This window comes from Amblyomma mixtum, chromosome 1 (genome assembly GCF_055824585.1).
Source record: "Amblyomma mixtum isolate Tamu chromosome 1, ASM5582458v1, whole genome shotgun sequence".
NCBI lineage: Eukaryota > Metazoa > Arthropoda > Arachnida > Ixodida > Ixodidae > Amblyomma > Amblyomma mixtum.
Genome location: NC_143012.1, coordinates 310869224 through 310895454, shown reverse-complemented (window position 1 = coordinate 310895454; position 26231 = coordinate 310869224). Strand labels below are relative to the sequence as shown.

General features: G+C 49.5%; 1 protein-coding gene across 1 annotated transcript in view; it reads right to left on the bottom strand.

The window, feature by feature from the left end:
- Window positions 1–25706, bottom strand: part of Shrm (shroom) — a 444260-nt gene extending 418554 nt beyond the window's left edge. Inside the window, exon 1 of the mRNA XM_089566904.1 lies at window positions 25068–25706. Coding sequence (XP_089423030.1) covers window positions 25068–25217 — 150 coding nt within the window. The 5' untranslated portion in view covers window positions 25218–25706. The remainder of the gene's footprint in view (window positions 1–25067) is intronic.
- Window positions 25707–26231: the final 525 nt, after the last annotated feature.

Here is a 26231-nt window from a genome sequence, read left to right as displayed (position 1 = left end):
TGTGTTCGGCGATCAAAGGTCAACGGACGGCGAAATTCTCCTCTGTGACGAAAACGAGTCCTTGCGCCAAAACTGCGCTGTTATCTGCCGTCGCGCGCAAGACGGTCGCCCACCGTCGCGTCGCATGCCACTCCTGCCCACGCCGCGCACACACTGCTTGAGTCGTTAAACGCCAGCTGATCTCTCCGAGTCCCGCGAAGAGCCTCACTCACGGCACCCTCGCCGGCATGCCATAGCCCGGCCACTGTTGCTCAATCAGCGAGATTACACGTGCCCGGCTTGTTTCCTAATTTCCCCGTCCCTTCTTCTCTCGATACGAACACACGCACACACACACACACACACACACACACACACACACACACACACACACACACACACACACACACACACACACACACACACACACACACACACACACACACACGCACGCACGCACGCACACACACGTACAGAAAAAGGCGCAGGCGGAAAGCGAAACGCACTCGCCGCAGTGACGCGTGTATAGAGTGGAGACCCGCGTGCTCTCGTAATCGGAGCGAGTGTCGCAACACTGCGGTGCGGGTTGCACGCTCTTCTGTTTCTTTTCTCAGATATGTTGGTTTGCTACTTCCCCCATATCCTCTGGGCTCCTCGATTCCTGCCGGGAGCCCCAAAAGAGGCGCTGCTGCAGCACGGCAGAAAGGAAAGGTGTGTTTATATGTGGAGGCTGCGAGGTCGGGAGGAGGAGACCGGCAGCGTGATGTAGTGTAGTCCCGCATCGCTCACGAAGGAGTGAGGAGGAGAGGGAGGGTGAAGGTGCCGGCCGGTCAGCGCGCGTGGAGAATCGCACGACCCCTGCCTGGATGTCGCCCGAAGCCATGCATTCTGGACTCTGCCGCCACCACCACCACCACAGCCGCTGTGAATCTGGTGTGGCGTGTGCGAGAACGTTCTCTCCCCCCTCCTCACTCTCCACAGAGGAAAGGAGGGAGGACGCAACGCCCACAGATGCTTCGTACGATTACAGATCTCTCCCCCTCTCTCCACTAAAACGCCAGCAATACTGACTCTACATGGCCAGGCTTACAGCATTCGGTGCGTTCCGAAGGTAACCCCCCCCCCCCCCCCCCCCCCCCCCGGAATACTCAAGTAACAGTATGTATTATTGCGGGTTCGCGCAACCGACATTCAGGAATGCCCGTTGGATTCCCTCTCTTCACTGCGTTCAAAGTCTGTGCTCTTGAAAGTGCTGCGGTTCTATGCATCAGTCCCTTGTAAGACAACAATAGCTCATGGCTACGTGCCTGGCTACGTACTACAGGCCTTGACGTTTCGCTCTGCTAGTTGGGCAACCCGTTACACCGATCCTACCCTGAGAACGCCGACGACTAGTATTTATTTGTTTATTTATTTATTTATTTACAGTACCTACAGCGCCCAACGGGTATTATTGTAGGGGGGAGTACAGAAAAAAAAAGGGGGGGGGGGGAACAAGAGTAATCCGTACATACATACGTTCATTCAGTACGCGAAAGCCAGGAACGGGCGCCTAAGAACTGCGCTCTAAAAATGAAATCACTGTCTAGCGACGATACCCGTCGCGGTAACAGATAAGCTTTGGCGTTCTCCTGTTTTTAAAGCAAAAGCTTTACTACTTGCACTTTCAGCCTTTGCCGTGGCGCGGCGGTGCACCATTGGCCTTTAGTTGACCTCTGTGTGACGTCATGTGTGACATCACGCCGAAGAGAAGGGCGACCGACTCGCGCCGTCGCAAGCCGCGGCGGTGCCACCACCAGCGCCTAACTCCTGCGCTCTCCGCTAGGAGCGCGATTGTGGCGTTACCTTCTATATTACTCTATGGCGTTACGCTGAAGAGATTAGGCTCGACTCGCGTCGCTAGAAAGCAGTAGCTGTGCCAACCACCAGCGGCTTAACATTGCTTCGCGATCTCGCGCCGTCCGTGTGCGACGGCGGTGCACATGAACGGCGGCCTGACTGGACTGGATTGGATTAGAATAGAATAGATTGGATTGGATTGGATTGGATTGGACTGGATTGGATTGTATAACAGATGCATCGCCACAAGTCTAACCACAAGCACCACCACCAGCTACACTACCAGCTGAACCATGGCATAGGTACGGATATTGCTTTCGCAATTACCGGGCTTAACCAAGCTAAGCCACAGCGAATTTTTTTTTGTTTTTTTACCACGCGATTAGCCACTGTCGCATTCTGGCGGGAGCGAAATGTAAATGCGCTGGTTCATTGAACTTTCTTTGCAAGATTAGCAGCCCCAAGCGGTAACAATAATTCCTATGAGTCTCCATTACGACGTGCATTATACACACCTGTGGATTTATTGCACAACAGTAGCCATTTATCGCTATGAGGTAACTGCTTGCGAGATTCAAATAAAGGACACTAAAATAAACGAAGCCTGCCCCAAATAAAGTTCCTTTCTTTATCCCATTTCAAAGAATACAGACTCCTTTGGATATAGCATTAGCGTGCAGTTCCGTCTTACGGAAAAACCGCACTGAGGGGCTCCGTGAGAGGCAGCACTAAAGAGGCGGTATGTATGTCGGAAAACGGAAAGGACGCCTACCGGATACACCGAATTGTTTTCCTCGCTAAAACAAACTGCTTACGAGTGCGGACTATAGCTCGTAATTCGCGCGGCTTGTTTCTATTCGGAAAGGTGTGCTTTCAAAAGCTCGTTTCGGTTGATAAATGTCGCGTTCGCGAACAGAAGCGAAGCATGTTCGTGAAAGCAAACCCTACAGCGACAGCAAGGTGACAGGGGCACAGGAATTCAAAGTCTAGCTTTTAGAGGGGACTCGACGCAGAGCGCTCTAATTGATATGTAATTAAAATCTCGCGATTATTTTTCGTTTATCCAAGTGCTTTCCGTTTGTGCTGCCCGTAATACGAACCTGAGTAGAATGACCAATACATTTAAAAACGCACACCCAAGTGCGACGCTACGGCCTTAGTTACCTGAATAAATCTACTTTTTCTCGCGAAGTTCTTTCAAAACGTAGGTGCTTGTCAATGTACGACCGAAATACGTATTCAGAGGAACATCGCCTTCAAACTGATGATCGTCGTCAGACCGAGGAAGTCCTGGCAGACATGTCTTCGCTAATGGCTCGGACACCACCAATTCGCGTTCCCTTCTTCGACTGAAAGCGAAAGCGACAAATTTTCCGCCCGGAATGTGGTGAGGATGAAACAGATATCGACACAAAATTCAACGGAGGGACAGAATAAAAGACGTCGAGGGAATGCGCGAAGCAAGACATACTGGTGGAAACTTCAAGCGGAGCAGGTTCCACGCTCACACGCTGCGTAATGTGACTGGGGCCCGGCACAGACATCTCTCCTCCGCCTCGGGGACGCTACACGCATGTACAAAGTGCACGCGAGGGGCGCCATTCCTGCGGGGCCAAGGGGCGCAGCGCCCACCGCCATCGTCCGATAGGGTCTCGCGGCGCGCCAAATAAATGGAGCTCCCGGCGGAGAAATGCACCGGAAGCCGCGCAAGACGCGCGAGATAAAGCTGCTGCGGACGACGTGGACAACAGCATTTCCACGCTTAGCTGAAGCAGGCAGGCGCCCTCTTCCTTCTCCTCCGCTCGAAGTCGTCGGGACGACGCCGCGGAGACCAGCGCGTCGAGCGTCGTTCGCACGCAACCGCAACGGCAACGAAGACGACGTCGTTTGCAGCGAGTGGAGTCGGCTCATGGGGGTGAAGAGCAGGGAGGCGGCTGTGTTAACCTCTCTTACTTAACCAATTCTTGACCAGTTCTACGTTACCATAATGGCTGCCACCTCTGCGAAGGGCGAGTCTGCAAGGGAATGCGCGACAGCCGCTTTTGCTTTAGAGTGAGAGTCAGTATGTTAACTTTACGGCGTTATGCGTCTCGCCGAAAAAAAAAAAAAGGCGAAAAACAAGCGCGATTCGTTCCGCCCCGGCATTCTCTCGCCCCTTGTCTCCCTTTCTCCTCAGGCGCGGTTGAGCGCGTGTCCGACACGGGTGGAATGCGTCCCTCCCCCGAATCACGGACGTTGCTGCTTCTCCTCTCGCGTCCCGAGTTCCGCTGCACATTCCAGATACCGAGTGATTCTCTCGGAGTAAGCGTGTGTTTGTGTGCGTTTGTTCCTTCGTTGGTGTACGTGTGCGAGCGTACGAATGCTGCTTGAGTCTGCTCCTGTGTCTGCACTCATGGGTACGGCTGACTGTTTCCGCCTGCAGGCGCCTTCGTGCTTTGAGTGAGCGTGGTGCGTGGGATTGCGATCCGCGAACATGGTTTTAGGCTTGACAAGCAAATGCTTTTCAGTGGTGCAAAACTACCTCGTGCTGAGATGTGAGTGAGTTATTCTGAAATAAATAATACTCAACGGACAAGTGCAAATCTGATCAAAATTTCCAGGGCACAGAGTCTGCTAGCAGGTCTCATGGACTACGAGCAGCGCCACTAATAATCCAATTTAGCAGCCGGACAGATGGCCAGGTAGCCGCGCCAGCCTTGTGTTGTGCTGAGCTGGTTGTCATCGTCCGTGAAATTTATTCGACCTCAAGGAAGGGGCGAGTAAATCATGTCCGCCATTGGAACAGCTGAAATGAGAAAATGCTGCCCAGCTAAAGGCGAAGAAGATTTCAATGCGAGCCACGTTGTGTTCAGTAGCGTGGAAACGTGCACGGTATCGGCCCTGCATGTTCGCAGTGCGCAGGAATCACAGGTGCGATCGAAAACCGCACGAAGACGATGTGCGGCTGATCCGGTGGGCGAAACATTCGGCTCCCGACAGCGTGGTGCAATAGGCGGGGCACACACCGAGGCGACTCTTGGCCACGGGTAAACGCACGACAGATGCGCTAGACAGATTCGGACGTCAACGACGATCTTGCCCTCCAGGTCACGTCGCTTGTATACAGGGAGAGGTTTGTGTTGACATGCGGAAGTTTGCTGTGGCTCTTTGTACACCAGCAATACACTGTAAACACGAAACCCCTTATAAAAGAGTAAAAAGGGAGCTAGAGGTCCATGGTTAAAACAGTGCGGGGAGCACACTCGACAAACGAAGGAATACATACATAAGCTTCGTATGTCGTATGTTCTTCCGCGCTGTTTTAACCATTAATCAGTACCAAGTCGCCCAGAGAGCTAAATTAGAGTAAACGGTCCTATTGCGCACTTCCAGAAAGAGGCAGGGTATGGTGCCCAAGACCACAGGTAGACTTCCATCACTAAAAATACGGAATACTTTCAGTTGGCAACGGAAACAGCTTCCCTCTTCAAATCATGCGCAGTTCTTTGCAGTTCCCAAGGTTTTAACCAAGGCTTTAATCTCCTCTAAATGCTATAAACTCAAGACTTCCGGTGCCGTATTTAAAAGCCTCCTACCATTGCTAAAAGCACCAAGTTGCTATTATTTTGGGCGTGAATATGTCCCCGTTGCACTAGTAAGCACTGGGTATACTTAGTGTTCGAAATCTACACCGGTAAATGCGCAGCATACCTTGCACCTAAAAGAAAGTGCGCTAGAGGAATGTTTACTCTCTTTTTTCTCCCTTAAAAGGTAAACCATGTTTGCAGTGTAGGTAGACAAATGGCGTGGAAAATTGAATACAACGGGCATAGCAATGTTCTAGAAAAACAAGCATTTACGGGTCTAATTTCGTTTCGTGATGCTAGTTACAAACACGGCTTCTTTCCTTTATTGACATCGGAGTTCCAAGAACAAACATGGATGCCAGAAAATTTTCAATTCTTCTCCACTCCTTCGGTACTCGCCGACTCCAGCATTTGAGACGTCGCAAAGTGCGCATTCATGCAGGTAGTTACTGCGTGTGCGCTGAGCTCATAGCCACTGGCCCCGTTCTGCACTTTACTTCAGCACAGACGCTGTTGCATTTGGCTGCTTGGACGTGAGCAACACAAGGATTTGTGGTCTGAGCGTAACAACAATGCAGATGCAAAATGGCAATGAGAGTCTGTATAGTGCACATTTCAACTCCGATTATTTATTTTGGAGCCCCGCTTGTGGGCAACAATTTGCCCAAAATCATTGCTCACCAGTGCTGCTCCAGATGATGCCATCTGGTCTGAAATGGGCACCGAAAACCCTCATAGCAATAGGCATTGCCAGAGGCATTCCAATAACAAGCTTGATTATCCATCCCTTCTTGACCTCAGAATATAGATGGAATGTAAGCAGGTTTGCCCTGCCTTTGATCACACAGTTCGAGTGCTGCAGGTTATACAGAATGTGGCTGATTTTATATTTTCTGCCCGAGTTCTGTGCTTTACGGCGCACATGGATATTGTATTGCCTGCCTCAGTGGCCATGGGCAAAAAAAAAAACACACACACACAAAAAAAAACTCTGAGATCACTGCGGCGACCCGCAGTGGAGCAGTGCGAAAGCAAACCGTATACATACTATATCGACGTCCGTGCCTGTTCTGAAGTCCATGTACTATATCGACGTGAATGGCTATTTTGATGTCTAAGTGTATTTTTTCGCGTTTAATTAATTAACTAATTATACCTCATCAACGAAATTTTTCCAACGCAACATTTTATCACACACTATCTGTAGCAATTTGAGAGAGAGAGAGAGACTCTTTAATGAAGAGCAGAGAATTTAGCCGGCGTTTAAAAATCGCTGGCATGCTACTCTGCGTAGGGAGGGGAATTTGGGAGATAAAGACAGAAGGAGAGCAGAGTGGGAGGGATAAAAAAAAACGAAGATAAAATGCGGCCATGAAATGGGTACTAAGGATGCAATGGCGAGCATTGATGTAACCTATGGAGTGATGGAGTGCATAGTCCGTCAAATGGGCTGACGAAGTTCACTGCATGAAGAATGCATGAAGGTGACGTGCAAGTGAATTTAAAGCTTATCGAGATGTCCAATGTCTTTTAAATATGAGAATAGAAAAGTCATTGCAAGTCTCTGTTGCCTAAGACAGGCTAAGGGACCTAAAACTTTGCGGACACGTTCTGCGTACGCGACAGAGCCATATAATTATCTCGCACAGCGCGTTGCGCGACTGAACTGATTGAGCAGAAATTTGGAGGGAGACGACGGACGAGGCCTGACGCCGTTCGCCGGTATCGCCTCCCGGGCGGTACCGAAGGCTGCGGCGACGACAGCATACGGGAAACAGTCGGACACTTCAGCGCCTCTGCAGTCAGAAAGGTCCTCAAGGGTGAAGTCTTGATTCCTACTCACTCTCCATGAATTTTCAGCTTCGGAGGCCCCATGGCTTGAGAACGTTTGTTCAACTATGCACCCATCTACATCGCTTTCCAACGTACACCTCTCGGCTATATGGCATCACCCCTACCCCACCTCCTGCTATTTGCTCTTTAGACGTGTCTGGCAAATGGGTCTTATAGTGAGCAAGTCAGCTTCGGGCAATTTTGACTGCTTCTCAGCCCAGAAAAAAAAAAGAGAAATATGACACGCGATACCCTTGGAGCTGGAAGTCAACACCAGCGCTGCCCATGCAATTCTTATCCAACCCCAGCCTGCTTCCTCAGCAAGAAAATGAAAGAAATATTGACCTACTCGAAATATCATGAAAACACGACTCAAGAGCATGCCTGTTACACCACAAGGAGCGAAATTCTTACACTTTTTCTTCGTTTTTGGATCAAGTGTAAAGAAAGAAAAGCCTGCTCACATATCGCGGACGTGGTCAGACACACTTTAAAACGCGTCCGCTGCCCTGTACTCTTGTAACGACGAAGAGCGGGTGAGGCGTCAAGCTGTTCGTTAGAGTCTGCACTGATTCAGCCTTTGATAACCGTTTCTTACCTTCTCATTTTTTTTTATTTATTTTTTTGGGGGGGGGGGGGGGGGGACTCCCGCACCTATTCACTCATGCAGGTGCGAGAAGTTCTAGACTGTGCAAGCCTAAACAGCGCTCCGTATCAGTTTAACCAAAGCGCACATTTGTGCTCGTTTTCAACTAAGTAGACGCGGATTCAGAGGGGAAATCGGGCCGGTGATATGCAAATTAAGCGGTGCCGGCGCGACGAGCTGAAAAGCATGTGATCATTACTTGGCAAGGGAGATCTCCCCCTTAGCTGCTTGCATTCTAAGACGGACTGCCACTGATCCAACACCCAAAAGAATCATTTGGGCTCCTGGCCACCAGGGCTTACGAGGTAATGAGGCCGCTGACGCGGCTGCCCGAGCGCTTACTCACCGGGCTCCTCATCCCAGCTCTTCTGGCTCGGAGACTAACCAGCCGCTGCTGCGATTCAAGGAAATTATAACGCATTATAGCGACATCCACCGCCTTTTCCCGGCCCCTGCAAAGGGGCTGAGTAAGACGGAGGAGCGAACTTTAAGGCGCCTGCAGACAGGTACTCTACTCTGTCCTGCAATCTTAAAGCATTACGATCCTAACACGGATGGGCGATGCCCACACTGTGGGGAGACCTGTGATATCTTCCACATGGTGTGGGCATGTACTCAAAATCCCCACCTCCCCCCTTCCCCTACCCCTTCCAGAGAGGCATGGGAGACTGCCCTTCTCAACTGCTCCTCGCTTGAGTCCCAAAGGGCTCTGGTGAAACGGGCTAGAGACGGGGCATTGTCATGCGGTGTCCCGGACTAGGGACGCCGACCATGTAGCGTGGCCACTCTGTGGCTCCCAAACTCTATTTCAGAAATTAAAAGTTTTCACCACCACCACTCGTTATCAGTGCACGGCAGCCCATTGAGCCGTCAAGGAGTGGTCACGACTGCAGCCTTGCTTTTGCCAGTAGTCCCCGAACCGAGGCGTGCGTACAGCATCACGGAGTGGTCGAAGGAGAGAAAAGTAGTTCACCCATTTCTTGGTGGTTATCATGCTCACGAAAAAAGCGCCTAAAATTAACTGAACACAGAAGAGGAGCACGGAAGAGGCCTTTACCGGGCAGGCATCGAGGAAGTTACGCACTGAGAAGGCAGGGCCTGTAAAGAAACTCAGTGAGTACTGTGCTCACTATGTGAGGAGAGATGAACACGAAAGATAAAGAAACAGAAAGTTAAAAGTTACGGTTCAGATGACGCAGATCCATTCGCTGTACTCTGTTATTGCAGATGATTAGCTCAGTTTTGATCCAAATAACAGCCTTTGCTGCGCACCGCTGGCGAAGCGCGAATATACAGCCGGCCAAATCTTTAGCTGGCGTGCGCGACGGCCGCGTTTTACGCGCTTCTACAGCTTATGATGTAAAAAACTTGCGAAAATATCAAATCTAAGCACAGGCTCACTAAGTCCGTGCTTAATATTGAGCCTTCCGCAAGTTTGCTTCGCAGCAAAGCGCAGGAGCGTAGAAAAAGCGACCGTCACGCACGCCAGCTAAAGATTTGGCCGGGTGTACGTCACGATGAAAGCGGCTGTTGTTGAGAAGTTTTTAATTAACACAAATAGAAGCAACTATAACGTTAACTTCAACCGTGCCTCTATACTTCTTTTCTTCTTGCTTTCCGACACCAACGCGGTGATTTAACTCCGTAACAAAGCCACGAAAACGCAGCCGCCGTTGTCGCTATTCGCAAGCTTTCGACCCTTAATGCGTTCCCATCGTTTAAGCCCATGAGTTCAGGACATGCTGCAGGATCACACGCTTAGCCAGCGCTCGGAGTCAGCAATGTTTTGGGTATCTCTGAAGGAGGCGGTGCCCGTTGCTCTTAAGTCACTACTACTTACGTCACGCCGAAGGACGGGCGACTAAGATCAATCAAGAAATGGCGAGTGAAGGAAGGGAGACGAAAGGTGGGTGGGGTGCTCTTTACCTTTCAGCTTGAGGGCTTTTTGCATAAAGAATCACACTGACCCTGCCTCTGATTTCGTTTCTCCAAACAATGGGCAAGTGGAAGTCAGCAGGACACAGTGAAACCAAACGAATGTTTACAAGGGCCGGTTCTCAGCTCCTCACCGAAGCTCCACTTGAGGAGACAGCGACCCGAAGAAGCCAAAGAGTGTCCTTTTTTTTTATTATTGCGAAAGCAATACTGCTCGAGGTTTCCGCTCTTGGCCGTCGTCCCGGAGAATCCACCATTGACCTTTAGCGTGACCTATGCGTGACGTCATGCCAGCTGTGGAAAAGTGGTCCCCCAACTCGGCTCGTCGCAGTCGTCCCAGCGAATCCTCCACGATATGTCGGATGGTGTGTATAAGGTGAAGCTGCAACGATGTGCTGCAGCTCCAGGCAGTCTTGCTTTCGCAATCCACTAGGCTTAACCAAGCTAAGCCTCTGCCATTTTTTTTTTTAGTTCGAAAGAACTTCTAGCCGCGTCCCCGGGTTTCAGCGGTATGTGTTTCTGTATGAGTGCGGAGCCTCTGAGTAGCAAGTGTAACGGGCACACTGAGTCAGTACAGGCCCCTCAATCGCGCTGTGAGTAGGCGGTGGCGTCCACCTTCAAACTGAGGCAGTTATGCGCCTTTCCTTTCCTCACAACCATCGGAAGGTTTAGACTCCGTTGATGTTGAGGAAAGAAAGGCGCATAACTAGCTCCTTGGGTAAGCGGACACCTCAATCGCGCTTTGAGGTACGTGGCAGTGTTGTGTACCTTAAAAAAATCGTGCTATCGCACATGCTTAACTATGTTAAACCGCGAGCCATTTTTTTTTTCTTTAGCGACAGCATGACTTTAGACATACAGAAGAACGCTAGAGATATAAGTGGATGCCGGATTTCTGGAGGAAGCCAAGTAACAGCCTCGTGATCTTGACCTTAACCGCATCGAACTTAGCGCGTAATAGATGAACCGTGCGCCTCGGTGAACCAATAGAAAACCCTGATCATCGCAGGAGGCTCGTAGCTGCGCAAGTGCGCAGGCGACATCTTTCAAGAAAGCAGTGCACAAGAGGACTTCATAAACTAGGTGACCAGGCGCCAACTTCCGACAATTTGCGTATATTGTGTAAGTAGATGCATGTAACGTCAAGAGACAAGAATAGAGCTGGCTGTGTCAGTGAACAAACACTGGCTAATGATATCCTAGTTGAAGCCAAGAGGAAAAAAAGGGCATAGGCAGGGCGTAAAGCAAAGGGGCGATAATTTATGGTATCTCAGGTAGGCTAGCAGAGTGGATTCCGAGAGAACGACAGCGTATATTAGAAGGCGAGAGAGTCAAGTGCGAGGATGAGATAAGAAAGTTTGTGGGAATAACGTGGCTGGCAGCTGGTACAGAATACAGAACAGTGTTAATCGGAGCGACATGGGAGCGGCCTTTGTCCTGCGGTGTGAGCAGTTACATACTCCATCTCACAAGTCGTTTGCCGCTCCGTGGATGCTATGGCGACCTGAGCCTATCAGAACGGCGCGCGCTGCGTAAATGTGTACCACGGTTCCCGTCACCCAGCGGCAGGTGGCTCCATGGCTTGGAAGGAAAGAGCACCAATGTCTAGCTGCTGCACGCAGGAAAATAACCGACTGAGCGGACGTCATGTTTACGAATGGCCGGCGCACCACTTAGCAGCAGTCCTTCACAGTGCTGGGTTCGTGGGGATTTTCTCTGCTAATTTAACCAGAATGAAACGTTCACTATACTTACAAAAAAGCGTGAACTACCTTAGCCTTAATGTCTGCAATAATGTTTGCAAATAGTTGAACACTGTGCAAATATATATGAAGAATTATTTGTTGCGTTATGGTTGCAGGTTCTTACTTGACAACAAAGCTCTAGCTTCCACAGTGCTGCCGACAATAAAAGAAAATGCGGGCCTCTGCTGCGCCTGATTAAGATGGTGATTATGTATATTGGAAACGCTGGATCGGTTAACAGGTACGCAAAGCGAAAACCAAATAACAGACATACACGGAAAGGAACACTGCGCGGGCTTCTAAGGTATGGCTAGTTCTTTTGGCAGAAGAAAACCGAGAGCTTACTCATATAGATTTTGATCTTCTCAAACTCTATTATTTCCACGGCTGGCTACCTTCGTCTTTTAGAATGACAGCCCCAGAAAGAACAGACACCGTCGTCTAATCTTTCTTGTACTCGTCTGCTTGTGTTTAAAAGATGTGCTAACATGTTCAAGCCTCCACAGTGGGGCACATGTCATGGCGCTTATTGGCAACTATGATGTGCCTTTGCTGACAAACTGCAACTGTGCCGCCCGTCGTTGTTGTTTGTTTATATTTTGTCCACTGCAAGCGTAAGAGTGTCACAAGCGAAGAGCTGTTTGTCATGAGGGGCTCAGCATAAAATACCGAATTTGTTTTGTTTACCTACTTACTCGCTTGTTTTTCTTTTGAAGTGTTCACAGCTGTATCTACATGTGTCTAAGTTTATGTTCCAACTTTGTTCTTTGTGACTTGATTACTGTTCGCCCCCCCCCCCCCCCCCTTATGTAATGCTCCCTGGGGCCCTTAAGGGTAAATAAATGATGAATGATGAATTAGCGAATGAGCAAGTCCGGCTCACCAGTGCTAGGTTCTAGTTCTAGCTTGCCAGAGCAACTTGCCTTAGCCTAGTCAACTGAACTGAGCTACAAAGAAAGCTTAACGCTGGCTCTGGTAGTCCCCCTATCCAACGGTGATTATGACGTCGTGTAAGCAGTTTTGTGGGAGCAGCAGATGGGCCAAAGGTGCATTTTCCATGATGAGAAAGCAGGTAGCACCTAGATGGCACATTTCTCGGTAGAGGATTTTGGCGCTGAGAGGAACAAGCATTTCTTTTTGTGTGTATTGTTGCTAGGCTGTTTGATGAATGGTTAAGAAGATGAATCTGGCGCAGAGATGAACACACGCTTGGTACAGAGGACTGGTCAAGAAGAGGAATCTGGCGCAGAGATGACAGCACATGGTTGGTACAGAGGACTCCGCAGTTAAGAAGAGGAATCAGGCGCGGAGATGAACACATTCTTGGTACAGAGGAATCTGGCGCACAGATGAACACATGCTTGGTACAGAGGACTGCACGGTTAAGAAGAGGAAACCGGCGCAGAGATGAACATATGCTTGGTACAGAGGACTGCACGGTTAAGAAGATGAATCTGGCACATAGGTGAACACATGCTTGGTACTGAGGAATCTGGCGCACAGATAAACACGTGCTTGGTACTGAGGACTGCACGGTTAAGAAGAGGAGTCTGGCCCAGAGATGAACACTGCATGGTACTGAGGACACAGGCGGAGTCCATCCGGTGACCATTGTCACTTAGCCCAACGGTAACACCGAAGCACGTCCACCAGTTCGCCCAACAACAATCCCATGTGCCACACTTAGGTAGTCTGCCATCGACGCCATCATGCAGCAGGGAGGGCGATGCGGAACGTCGAGGAGGTCTTCAGCAGTCAGGAGGAGGGGAAGGGAGACTGGTAGGTTCCGGGGGCCGCCCCGCTTATGTCGCGAAACGGAAAGCGAGCGACGGCGCATTCCGGCGGCGCAAGGCCGACGGGAAAACAAAATAATGTATACGCGACCGGCCGCGTCGTCCTCTGGGGGCCTCCCGGAATTCGTGTGCCGCGGACAACAGAAGACCGCGTCGAAATGAATCGTCCGAGAGTGGCGCCGTGGCGCCTGCGTACAGAGCTCCGCACCCGGACGGAGCTCCGCTTTATCTGCGCCGAGCTTGCCCCGACTGCATTCTGAAATATGGACCGTCGGTGTATAACCACGCACTTTCAAACAAACACACAGACGCAAAAAAAGGTTATACGTTAAAAAAACGATAAAAACGAACAGAAATGACAGCGGGTGCCCTCAAAGCCGAAGGTTGGTTATAAATAGTCTTGAGCGTGTATGCGTCGTTCTGCTCCAGTAATCGCGTAGAAATCGGCCATGTCTCGAGCACCGGGCACCACTGAGACAAGATGCATTACCGGCGTCGGCCCGCGTGTACGCGACTTTCTACACATGACTGAGCCCACAAGGATGTCGCTTTTGAACTGCTTCGCCGGATAGGGCGCCTGTTGCGACCAGGTAAAGCAATAAGTAGGTCGGGTCAGAGCACGAAGATCAAGCGTGGGGGGCAAAAATAGGTCGAATCATGACGTCTGTAAGGTCAGAATTTTTCTTTTCTGAACTAATTGCTACCCTTGGCAACGACAAAAAAACAAGTGGAAATAAGTGAGAGGTGTTGCGTCAACTTGCAGTGTGCTTGTTTTTAGACAGTGGTTATTGCGCTCGGCTGCTGACCCGAAAGACGCGGGTTCGATCCCGGCCGCGGCGGTTGAATTTCTTTGGAGGAGAAATTCTAGAGGCCCGTGTACTGTGCGATGTTAGTGCACCTTAAAGAACCCCAGGTGGTCGAAATTATTCGGAGTCCTCTACTACGGTGTCCCTCGTAGCCTGAGTCTCTTGGGAAGTTAAACCTCATAAAGGCATAAAACCACAAATATGATTCGGAACTTTCCTGGTAACATGCTTACTTTGTTGCGAACTGTCCATAATATCGCAAAAAGTGGCGCGTTTACTGCGGAAAATAGTACTGTTGTGTAAGTAAATTTAGTAAACAAGTGTGATCTCTGAATGTCTAAAAACGATAAACCCGTGCACATATAATCAAGCACGTACAATAAATCAGTAGTGAAAAGCCATCGCCTGCTGATGTAGCTGATATTTTGGATAGTCCTGCCTCAAAGGTTTTCGCTGCACAGTGAGTGATCAGCAGCATGTCCTATACGATTTCTCTTTGTTGGCATCATTTTGAGAAATATGTTGAGAAATGCCGTTAGATAATACCGTGATAATTTATCTCCTTGCGTGAGCAGGAACGAGGACTACTGATGTTTGTACCATACAGGTATATAGGTCACGCGATACGCTGGGCGTCACAAGGTTAAAGACCGGACGCAAAACGTGTGAGGAAAAGGCCAGCAAGTCGCCAGAGATTTTCTTTTTTTCCTCATTCGTCACTTACGTCCATCGAGGACACAATTTTCTCGCAATACGCCCGCGTTAAAGGCGACTGCGTTCCTGCACACGAAGCTAAAGAAAAAGTTCGCACCAAAAACTGGACGAGAAGGAAAATGTGCTTCGCCGCCGTGCAGGTGTATAAATACTTTTGGATCTTAGACAAATAAATTATTGCCTTCCAGACCCCGTGCAGAGCAAGTTAAGATCATCCTATAGATGAAGTGGAGGTTTCTGTTTTTCTCCAAGCTCACTTGTACAGTTCTCGTGTAATTCATCACCGGAGATCATGAAATACTGGGTCTCCTTATAAGGCATTGCAAAGATCGCCGCTAACAGGGTCACATGGCGGCATAGGACAGGCGTTCATAATGTTGCTGCAATTTGCACGGTTGCTGGGTATTATGTAATCCTTCGCATCAAGGAACGCCTGATACATTGCAGATTTGAAAGCAGATGTAACGGTAACAAATTTTCCGACATTCAACACCTACTTCGAGGGCCCTTCGCACGAACAGGGTGTTTCACCTAAGACTTTACATAATTTTTAAAAATAGGCTTCCTGAATTCGAAGAGCGCTTTTTTCGGCATAGCATTGTCAGCGGTTATTACATCAGAATACAGCTAAGATGTTGGCCAAATGTTTTAGGGGAAGCCCCCAAAGAGGAGTAGATTCGTAATAAGGGAGTAATTAATTACATCCACCCGAGCGCAGCCATACGGCTACAAGGAAAAGCTATACAGCTTTCTGAGAATCTTCGTAGTTAAAAAGAAATTCGTCCTGGTCCGAGGTTCGAAACCAGGACCACCGCTTCACCAGAGCAGTCGCTCTACCAATTGAGCTAACCGGGACGGCAAGCTTAGGGTAGGGCGAGAGCTAATTGATCAATAACTCGGGAATTGTGTTGGTCAAAAGTGGAAACTGTGTTGGTCAAAAGTGGGAACTGTGTTGGTCAAAAGTGGGAACTGTGTTGGTCAAATGTTGTAGGGGAAGCCCCCAAGGTGGAGTAGGAAAACTTTCAGCCTTCCGATTACGTATAAAGAATCTACGAAACTTGCTTCTACGCTTTATCACCGCTGATTTCGATGCCACAACAAGCCACGTGACATTCGTAGGTTGCAGTATGAATACGCTTTTTATCTTCCAGCTTTGTCAAACATCAGTTACTCGAGACAATCTTGCGACGGAAGGGTAATCAACGTAATGAAGAACTTTGCGGCCGCCGCGGTGGCTCAGTGGCTATGGTGCTCGGCTACTGACCCGAAAGACGTGGGTTCGATCCCGGCCGCGGCGGCTGGAATTTCTTTGGAGGAGAAATTCTAGAGGCCCGTGTACTGTGCGATGTCAGTGCACGTTAAAGAACCCCAGGTGGTCGAAATTTCCGGAGTCCTCCACTACGGCGTCTCTCATAGCCTTAGTCGCTTTGGGACGTTAAACCCCATAAACCAAACCAACCAACCAAGAACTTTGCACTATGAACTCTCTCCGTTTGTAAAACTGAAAGCTACAGACCTTTACGAAGCCCAGCGAAGTCTTCGTAATGGGCGCCAGTCACGGGCTCCACGTACGCAAAAGTTAAAATTAAAAAAAAAGCGTGACTGGCACTACTGCGTTATCTGCCTGTACACTGTAGTTCCCGGCACGCAGGAATTTATTCTCTGCGGCATAATATTGCGGTATCGTATTTCAGCCGAGCGCACTATCGGTCGTCTTCGTCTCGCAGTTCTGGATGTGAGTTCTTTTTTTTTTTTTTTGCGCTCATGAAACGACCAGTAAAACTGCGGCATGCACAGCCTATTTGCATGCAGAACGCAATCGAAGGCACCGAGTGAACAGACTCTGGACCACCGGCAAACGAAGCCAACTCAATAAAGAAAAAAAATAGAGGCAAATGAAGCCAACCGGTCAAGTGATTCGATCATTACTGATGCCAGGAGAAGGCGCTCTCAGCAAGCAGGTATTTTATTTCGTTTATTTTTTTTTCCATTACAACTACTATCGTAAATCGTCCGAATGGCACTCTGCCCGTAAAAATAAACTTTTGTTGAGTGCATCCCTTGATAACAGCTCGTAAAGGCGGATATGTTAAAAAGGAAAGGAAACAAAGGACGGAAAAAGAGTTCAAGGATATCGTATGCAGAGAGACGAGCATTCTTCACCGCCTATTTCCTTCGAAGATACGAATGCCTCCCATTTGAATGGCGCCGTAAATGTGTATCAGCAGACTTTTATGCCGTGCGGTTTTTCGCAAGAAATTATGCTGCAATCTGGATTTGGATGTTTGGCGTGAATATATCAGTAAGCGTATTCGCCGCGTTAAGTGCCGCGATGACGGATTTTGGCGCTCTCGCTAATAAGCGCATATGATCGCTTCGCAGATGTTTTGCTATACTTCTCCACCTGCTCCCAGCAGACGAAAGCAGAAATTCTTTTCGGACCAAAACGGGACTGAACTCAACCTAATAGTAGCTGTCAAAAGCGTACTTATGGGCAACTCCCGAACAGCGTGATTGGGGAGGAGGGGTTGTATACGTATAATGCAGTTGTTGAGCTTAATACGTACACAAACAAAAAAAAGGGGGGATCAGTGTTTTTCTTCAATATAAAATTTACTGCTGATTAAACCTCGCAGTCCGATTTCTTCGACACGGGTGACTAAATCATTCATATCAGGGCAGTTTATTATCGCGCGCACAATCAGCCGATGTGAAGGCTGATTGAAGAACCCTCCAACAAAGAATTGCTTTGGCACATAACAAAAAGAGCGAATAAACTCCTCTGCAAAGGTGTCTTATTACCATTTACGTGTGTTGCGTAAGTGTGGAAATGCTTTCTATACAGCCTCACAGCACTTAACCAGCTGGTCCTCGTATAGCCTTGCACATGCAATAGTTTATCGCAGTGAAAGCTGTTTATGGGACACCTTCCGCCGCCGGCCGCGCGAAGCTCTTCCCCGCGATCAGGTGACCAAACAGTGCCCGCAGCCCGTTTATGATTGCTACCCACTGCGCACTATTCATTACGTATATAACCGTTCCTATACTTATGTCGCGTGTTCACCTCCTTAGCGTCTGGACATGAGCACCAGTTCCACATAAGCCGTTACTTCGTGCCTACTCCACCATATGTCGCGACTGCGTTCGAGGATTGAGATTCCACGCAAAGGTTCTGCTGTAGAAGCAACCGTTCCTTTCACAGGAGGTTAGCAGTATGGATAGGTAACAAATAATAAAATACAGAACAAAAAATGCATCGCGTTCGCCCCGTCACGTTCGCCGCCACATCACAGTGCATGCGGAGAAATTAACGTCTTCCAGATGTTGCGCATAGGAAACTGCGACGACCAGAAGCCGCGAAGGTTTCTACCGTGAGTGAGACAGTAAGTGCGCTTTTCCTGTCCTCATAACCACCTCCTCTCCCCCTTTCTCCTAAAAATTTTAAGAGAGATATATATCGAAAAGAGTTAAAGGAATTTTAGAGAAGCGTATCCTTCTCGGGAAAGCTATAATTATGCTCCGTAATTTCTTCGTGTCTTCTGTAGTACAATACAGCTGCCGCGTTTGGAGTACGACTGCTATCACCAGTCAGTGTAATGTGAACTTCCTTCAGAAAAAAACTTTGCGATATATAGCGAATGTTCCTCCGTCATCTTCCTCACGGCTTATTTTTACGATATAACATATCCCAAATGTTTAAAATGCATATACTATTGGTATGCTATAAAATCTTTAGTTAAATACAATGATAACCTCGTTGCACAACTTGCCAACTTTGGAAAACAATGAATTCATTCGTCACAGCCGACGTGGTGAAGCATGTTATGTTCTCACGCCGCGAGCGAACTATTGCAAGCAATCTTTAAAGTATGCCCTACCTTCTTTATTAAATCGGTCGTACCAAGGATCCTTCGGTCCTTTTTGAATTCGCATTATTAAATTAGTTCGTTTTTATTGTGCTTGCAGAAGTGATGTATGTAATATGCTTCAGCGCCCATGTACTTACTATTCAGTGTTCAGTAACTGAAATTTTCCTTTATTTTATTGTGTTTCAAATTAAACTAACGCTGAATGCTCATTTATTATTGAGGCGTGTGCTTACAGTTCTTGTGCTTTTTCTGACCTGCCCTAATTCGCCAATATGTAAGCGGCCGAGACCCACGTAAGCCAATGCCGTAGCCTTTAGTCCTGCTTACTCGTCTCAGAAAGAAGTAAAGAACTGAATTCAATCCAGCATCAACGAAGGACTCGTGTAGAATTTCGAAGAGACGGAATATATATACATACATAAATATATCCGCACAAGAAGAGAAGCAATGGTTCTCTCCGGTTCTATGCTATCCGGATTGCTTGCCTTTTACTGCGATCCAGAGGCTGCCGGCGAACCAGTCGTGGCAAACGTATGGCTTGTGTTTTCTATGTGGCCGTGTCTCGTCGTTTCCGCAATCACTCCTTGTAATTCAGTTTTACAACAAAGGACTTTACATCTTGGCTCTCCATCTTCGTGTTCGGTTAATCTACTTGCCTGGTCTTAAAGCTAATGCTTAAAACCACTCAAGCACGATAGCTGCGCTGCCTTACTTTGTTTTGCTTTTTTTTCTCCCAGTTAGCGGGAGCCTTTTTAACTAACGCATAATTCTCACACGCTTGATGAAGAGGCGAACAGTGATCCAAGAGCGTATAAAGATGCATAAAATAAAAAAAAAATGCCCGCCATCCAAGCTCTGTCGCGGAGCGGGCGAGAGATTCCTTACAGTTAACGATCGGGCGAAGATATATTTCCTGCATGCCCGTGCACAGCGGAGCTAAAGAACCGCGCGAGCCGTTGTCCATTCGGCGCGTTGTATAATTTTGCATAACCATTTCAGCGCCTTGCCAACAACCATCGCGGCCTTCTTGTCCCTCCTTTCTTGATTTTTGTTTTTCCTATTCACTATAACGCGCCGAGAAAAGAAAGCGACCGACTGCGCCAGCTTGCACACGAGTCCTGCGTGCATACGTATACAGTATACACACACACGCGCGAAGGAAAATCCGGCCGCATTTGGAGCAAGGACGTCGTTAAGAAAATAAGGAGAAAGAACGAAGCACGCTCCCTTCGGCCGGTGGGCACGTTTTCGCTGCCGCGGACGCAACAGCACGCGCTTGTTGCCTGTCGCCCAGGACAAAAACAAGGAAGACGCGCGCGAGCTGTTGGTCGTGACATGCGAGGCGGGAAGGCGCGATGAGCTGACGCCGTCGCAACAGACGCCGCACGCTGCGCGGTGTTGTCTAGCGTATGCACTGCGCGTCTGCCCAGCGAGCAGGAAGCCCGGTGGCGCAAAAACACTGCATTGTTCGCTTATCGTCGAGAAGGATATGCGAAGTCTCGGCCACCGAACGGTTGGCAACGACGAGCAGGGAAGTGGGACAGAGCACTTGGGCATACTGAGCGTGAGGGAATTAAGTAATTAGGCGTAGCTCTAGTCGGCGTAATAACAACGCGCAATTCTACGGCAGGAAAATTAAAAATATATATGCATTTCGCTTGTTTCTTGTTGTCACAGGGCGTTTAGGTAAGGGTTCGTGCAACCATTCCCAAGTACGGTTGTGTTTGGCGAGAGTCATGAAGATACATTCCAAGGACGCCAAACAGCGTGGAGGTCATATATTCGCAGTGTCGCCTGTGGAAACAAGGCGTGCGAAGTATGCCTGCAGTATGCGCAAAGCCGGATACGTTTATACATGATTTTAGTTTCGATACCTGGGCGCCGCCATGTTTGTTTTACTCGAGCGCCGCCTACCGCCGACGCCATCTTGGGCTGATAATTTGCAGCCGGTGGGCTGCAGACGAAGCAGCGTGCGATCTCTGAAAGTGTCATTCGCCCGTTTTATTCCTGCCAAGCCTAGAAATTTTGGATGGGCGTTCGTCTCGTGTCTATCCTCGTGTGTGCTATGCCATTAGCTCCTGCAATAACCAACTGGGAGCAAGCGACCATTCCTCGACGCAGCGAACGATCAGCATCGGTGAGTGTCATGCTCGCAGTTCACGCGTGCTTTTTTGTCGCCGGTTGCCTCTAGGGCGAATGCGGCACGGTGTTGCATGTTAGAAAAACGAAAGCAAAATGTGTTGAAACACAAGATCGCGGAGAGCAATGAATATCTAGTTTTTCGTGAAGCGCAGTTTTTCATGAACGCTTTCGCTGCCTGCTTGGACATGGCGAGTGTGACAGTTTAGATGCTGAGCTTGCGACAGAGTACCCCGTTTACAAACTGAACATTTTGGAAACAGTGAGTACGTGACCGAAACGAATCCACTTCTGATGATTAGAATGTTTGTTTGCGGAGATACGCGCGATGAAATTGAAATTCGGCCCCTCCTGCCGCTTGCGTAGGGCTGTTCGTACTACGAGCGATACAAGCCAGTTGACTGAAAGCAATTCGCATTCTCGCCTTCTCCGCTCCCGCCAGTACTCACTGGTGCACAAATACCAGAAAATGTGCAATTACACGATCTAATAGGTTGGTACGCTAATGAAACGCTATTACCACTTACTGACAGGCAGAGTCGCCGCACCTGTGTTGAGAATTCCAATCTCAATCGGGTCGGGGCACTGCTCAAGTCGCTGCGTTTGTTGTATCTCTGGCACGGTTATGCATAGTGTGGATTTTTTTTTACAGTGCATTCGATGCGATTTCAGTCGAATAATTTATTACAATGCATGGCAGAGTTTACCGTCCTGTGCATGCCGTGTATTTTTTATTCTTACGTTGCCATGGCTGCATTTTTCCTCACTTTGCAGTTGGGTGAAAGTTCATGTCGCCGCTTCTATTCATGCCATACTGTGCAAATTAAATTAGTATTTTTGCACTAACGACATGTTTATTTTTTTCAGGTGGCGATCCCCACACCCTCCCGATATTGACGATCATGTGGGGCGGCGAAACGAAGTTGTGGCCAAATTTATGAAGTCCTCACACAGTGTACTCTTGTATTAAAAGAACTCTGCCAAGGCCGTCCAAATACTTGATCTCTTAAAATTCTGCACAGATTATAGTTTGTTAACCCCGAACGCTGCGCTTCGTTCCGCGCCCGATATTAGGCGCAGGCAGTGGGTTTGTTTCTGTCTGCATTTCGTTCACTAAGTGCGCTAACGTTTAAGCTTTTTGTTGGCGCAAGTATTTTTTGTTCCACAACTACGCCCACTGCCAATGGAACTTGGAACCGGCGGAAAAGCGGTGAACAAATGGACACCGCAGACGTGCTGAGACCTTCGCATAACATGGTGCGCGTACATACTGGCGGCGTTTGTTTTTTTTCTACTTTCGTCGACTATTTCAGCAACCGACAATAAAACAATGATGTCTAGAAGACGTTGGTGTTTCGTACAACATTGCTGCTTTTGTTGTACAGACGCAAACACGCGCTTGACCGGTAGCTAAGCAGCCGCGGACGTTGCTCCGCGCGCCTGATTATCAGCCCAGGGGAGGACGGCAACAGTGGGGTGTCGCGCAGCGCACGTGTTTGAGAGTATTTCTCCCTCTCCTGCCCGCTCCTCGTAAAATGGTGTATACGGTCAACGCGAAAAGTGAACATCACGGCCTTTGGGACTAGTTGGCGCATGACTGACAAAACTGCGGCGCTACGACCTTGTCGTTGTCCTTTTCTTTCTCTTGTTGTCATCATTGCGCCGAAGTTTTTTCAGTCACAGCTAGCCCGCAGTTTATCGAGTACAACGGGAAGAAATGTGGTCAGTGTGACCAAAGGATGCAAGTGCGCTCCGGCCTTTAGGGCTGCAGCATGCTTGAGTTTAAGTACGTTTTTAAGGCGAAAGCCTTTAATGCCTCATCGTTGTCGACAGGAGGTTGTCACAAGAGGTGTCACGCTTTTCTAGTCAGACCAGAAAAAAAATCTTTGTGTACGATGGAATTCGAACCAACATCCTTCCGTTCCGCAGCCGAGCGTGCTAATGGCTACGCTACTTCTTGCCAACGCATATTGTTGAGATCGGCGTCAGTCAGTCTCGCTTTGGAAGCAGCCAGCACACATGTTTCTACTGGGTGGCTACAGGGCAACTCGACGGCGGTTGCCCCAGGCCTGCCGTCATGGCCCACACGGAGAGGGTCCAGGTGACAGCTGATTCCAATTACCGAGCCCTGTCCGGTCGGAGTACAGAACCAAAAAGAAGGGGCTGAAGTTTGGGCCAATACCAGACAGCCTTTCCGAAGTCTCTTCACGTGTCGAACGCTGCCGCCGCCACGGGGAGACGGACGTTATCTTCCCCAATTGCCGTGACCGTGCCGGGGAACAAAGGGCCTCGTTTCCTATGGCTATTCGGCGTGCCGAACACCGCGACGAGCTGGCGGGCATCATCCCCAACCCTCGCGAACATCTGCAAGGGCGACCCCCATTGCCAACAATATGTAGTTCTCATTGTCTAGGACGCTGGAGAGTGTTTGCAGAAAGGCGTCGAATCAGACGGATGCCTCCGAAACGCCTTCCAGTGTCTCCAGCATTTAAGATTCACAAACAATTGTGCACTTAATTAACATCTTAACCACACATCAGTGGCACAAGCAGCAACACCGCGCTAAAGGTTTTCGCCTCCCCGCACTTTAGGTCAGTAAAGTGCCCCCCTGAATTTTTGCGTGCGGGTTGTGATGAGTAGAATGACGCAGAACAGGGCGGATAGTGTGGAGTGGAATTAATTTTAAAACTTCGCTAAACTTGGAGATTTTTCCGATGACTGATTAGTTGAATTGATAGCTTCGTCGATGCCTATTACAACCTTTCGAACGATGTGAAAGTACACAATGCCGACATCCGTTCAGACTTGGTGACGCGCCAATACGGTTCTTGTCGATAGCTCGGCTTGGTGTCATTCGCGTCCAGTTCGTTGGCATGCGCTCGGCCGGAAGACGGTGGTGCCAAAGCAGAGACCAAGACAAACGAAGCTGTGAACATAATTATTTGAGTCTGGCATCCAGCTACCGACACCGGCCGAGAGACGCTTATTCGATTCGAACGCTTAACAGTGTGCTTCAGAAAGACGGGCTACTTAAGCTTGTAATGGTCCTGCGGTTAGGAGAATGCCCCAGGGTAGAGCAGGTTTGCAATAAGGGAGTATAATTACTCATTGGCATCCACCCAAGGGCAGCCATACGGCTTCAAAGGAAAACTATACAGAGTCCACAGAGACTTCGCGAAGTTTCTGTGGAAACTGTACACCGTTTCTTTTGTAGCCGTATGGCTGCGCTTTGGTGGATGCCAGGGAGTAATTACTCCTTATTAAGCCTGCAATGTTTCAAATCAGCGACAATGCCGGACGCATGAATATAAGGGACAGTTGTGTGAGCATCACTAAGCCAAAAGGCTAATTCATTAATGCAACACCCCTAGTTTGTATGCTTCACTTAGAACACTAAATTCGTTTTACTCTCAGTCTTACCGAGCGGTATTCTCCGATGGCCGCCACGCAACAAGAGGAAGAAAAACTGCCACATCCTCGGAGTGTTTATTCAGTCGCATCTTTGCATCACGACAATTTAACCCATGCATGCAACAAAGATTCAATGTATTTAGGGAAATTCCCAAGGTGGAGTACATTCGTAATATGACAATTGTTACTCGTAGGTCATAACAGCCGTGCGAGTACAAACGAAAGTTACACAGTTTTCTTTAAGAACCTTCGCAATTGAACAAAAGTTCGTCCTGGTCCTTAAAAGCAAGAAATGCAGCATGAACGATAACAAAAAAAGGTGAATAACGAAAGAAAATGGCTAGCAGTCTGGCCACACGCCAAAATTCGCGCCTGCTACGGCGCTGCTTCGACTCAAGTGACGCGATCTCAAAAGTGACAGCGGTGACAGTGCTGTATACACAGTCTGCACTACAGCGCCACCCTTCAGCGCACAATTAAAAAGTGCCGGTGCCATAAAATTGCTCCCACTGGTGTATACCGAAACCACAATGTAGTACGCTCATCCACCCATTTGATCAGTGTAGAGTGCTTCAAGCGCTAGCACAAAACGACACAGAGGGGACACAGCGCTGAGTCATCTTCTGTGTCGTTTTTTGCTAGCGTTTGAAGTATTCCACAATGAACGTATACCAACTTGCTCAATTTTTTGCCCTGTTGCACCCATCTGATGCCAGAAAGTAGCGAAGGCAGCGACGGAGTGCGACAAGTTCGAGCGAAAGTGAAGGCTGCCGCTGCTGTCTCATCACTGACCTGCGACACGACGACGGCGGGCAGTCCTCCAGGCGCCCTGTCCAGCTGGAATCCCCACGGGGCGCCTCCTTTGAGCACCGCCGACCGGCAGCCGGACAGGGGCAGGTCGGCGGCGCCTTCATCGCACGACGACGACGCGCACCACCACATGGCCTCGGCTCCCCGGGTACGGCAGTAGTCACAACACCCGCACACGCGCCACCGTCGGACACCGGGCGAGCAGCGCCCATCCAGGCTTCGGGAACGACACACGTCTGCAGGGCTTCTTCGCCGGCCGTTGGTGGTGGTGGGAGCACGCCGCGGCGGTAGCCATGCCGAGGCGGCATCCGCCCGAGGCCGCTACGGGGTCGAGGACGTCGTCGCTGCGTGCCTTTCGGCCCGACCACGTGGGTTCGCGGAGGTGACGGTGGGCTGCCGCCGCCGCTGGTCGCACACGGCAGCCGTTGCTGCCGCTCCGACAAGGCTCGTCGAGCGTGGTGCCAAAGGCCGCCGCGCGCTCGCCGTCGGTGTCCCGTTGTGGGAATGCGAGCGAAACGTGCGCTAGCTGCTGGCAGGGCGTGAGGGTGCTGCTGCGTGCAGCTGCTGCCGGCTACGCCACACCGCCGCCCCGAGGGCTGCCGCCGCGAGTGACAGGGGGGAAGTGCGCCGGGGCAAGGAGGGCCGCCGACGGGTGGGGGGATAAGCGGCGCATCGCAATCACCAATAAACAAACTGGTTTCGCCGCCGCCGGATGGCTGCTGCTGCTGCCGCTGGCTGGGCAGACCGGCGGGATTCGGTCCGCCTCTGCGGCGGGGCAACGGCGACAGCGATCGGCGCGGCCACTTTCACCCCTGGGAGGAAAGAAAAACAAAAGAAGCGTGTGCCCTGACACGCACTGCGGAGCGCTGCCGCTGCACGGGGAAGGATGGACAAAAATGAAGGTGCCATTCGTCCTGCCAATAGACTGCCGTCGGATCACAAGGACACTACTTCCAGAGTGAGCGGTCCGTCACTGACATTGGTGACATTCCTGTTTTCACACATATAAACAAGGAAATGAGCTGTCGATACCATCCTTAATCCCGCTTTACCAGCAGCAGACATTTCAATCCTGAAACTCAATATTGCTACCTATCCTTCTAAATAAAGGATGAATCACATTAATTTCGGATGAGTACTCGACCA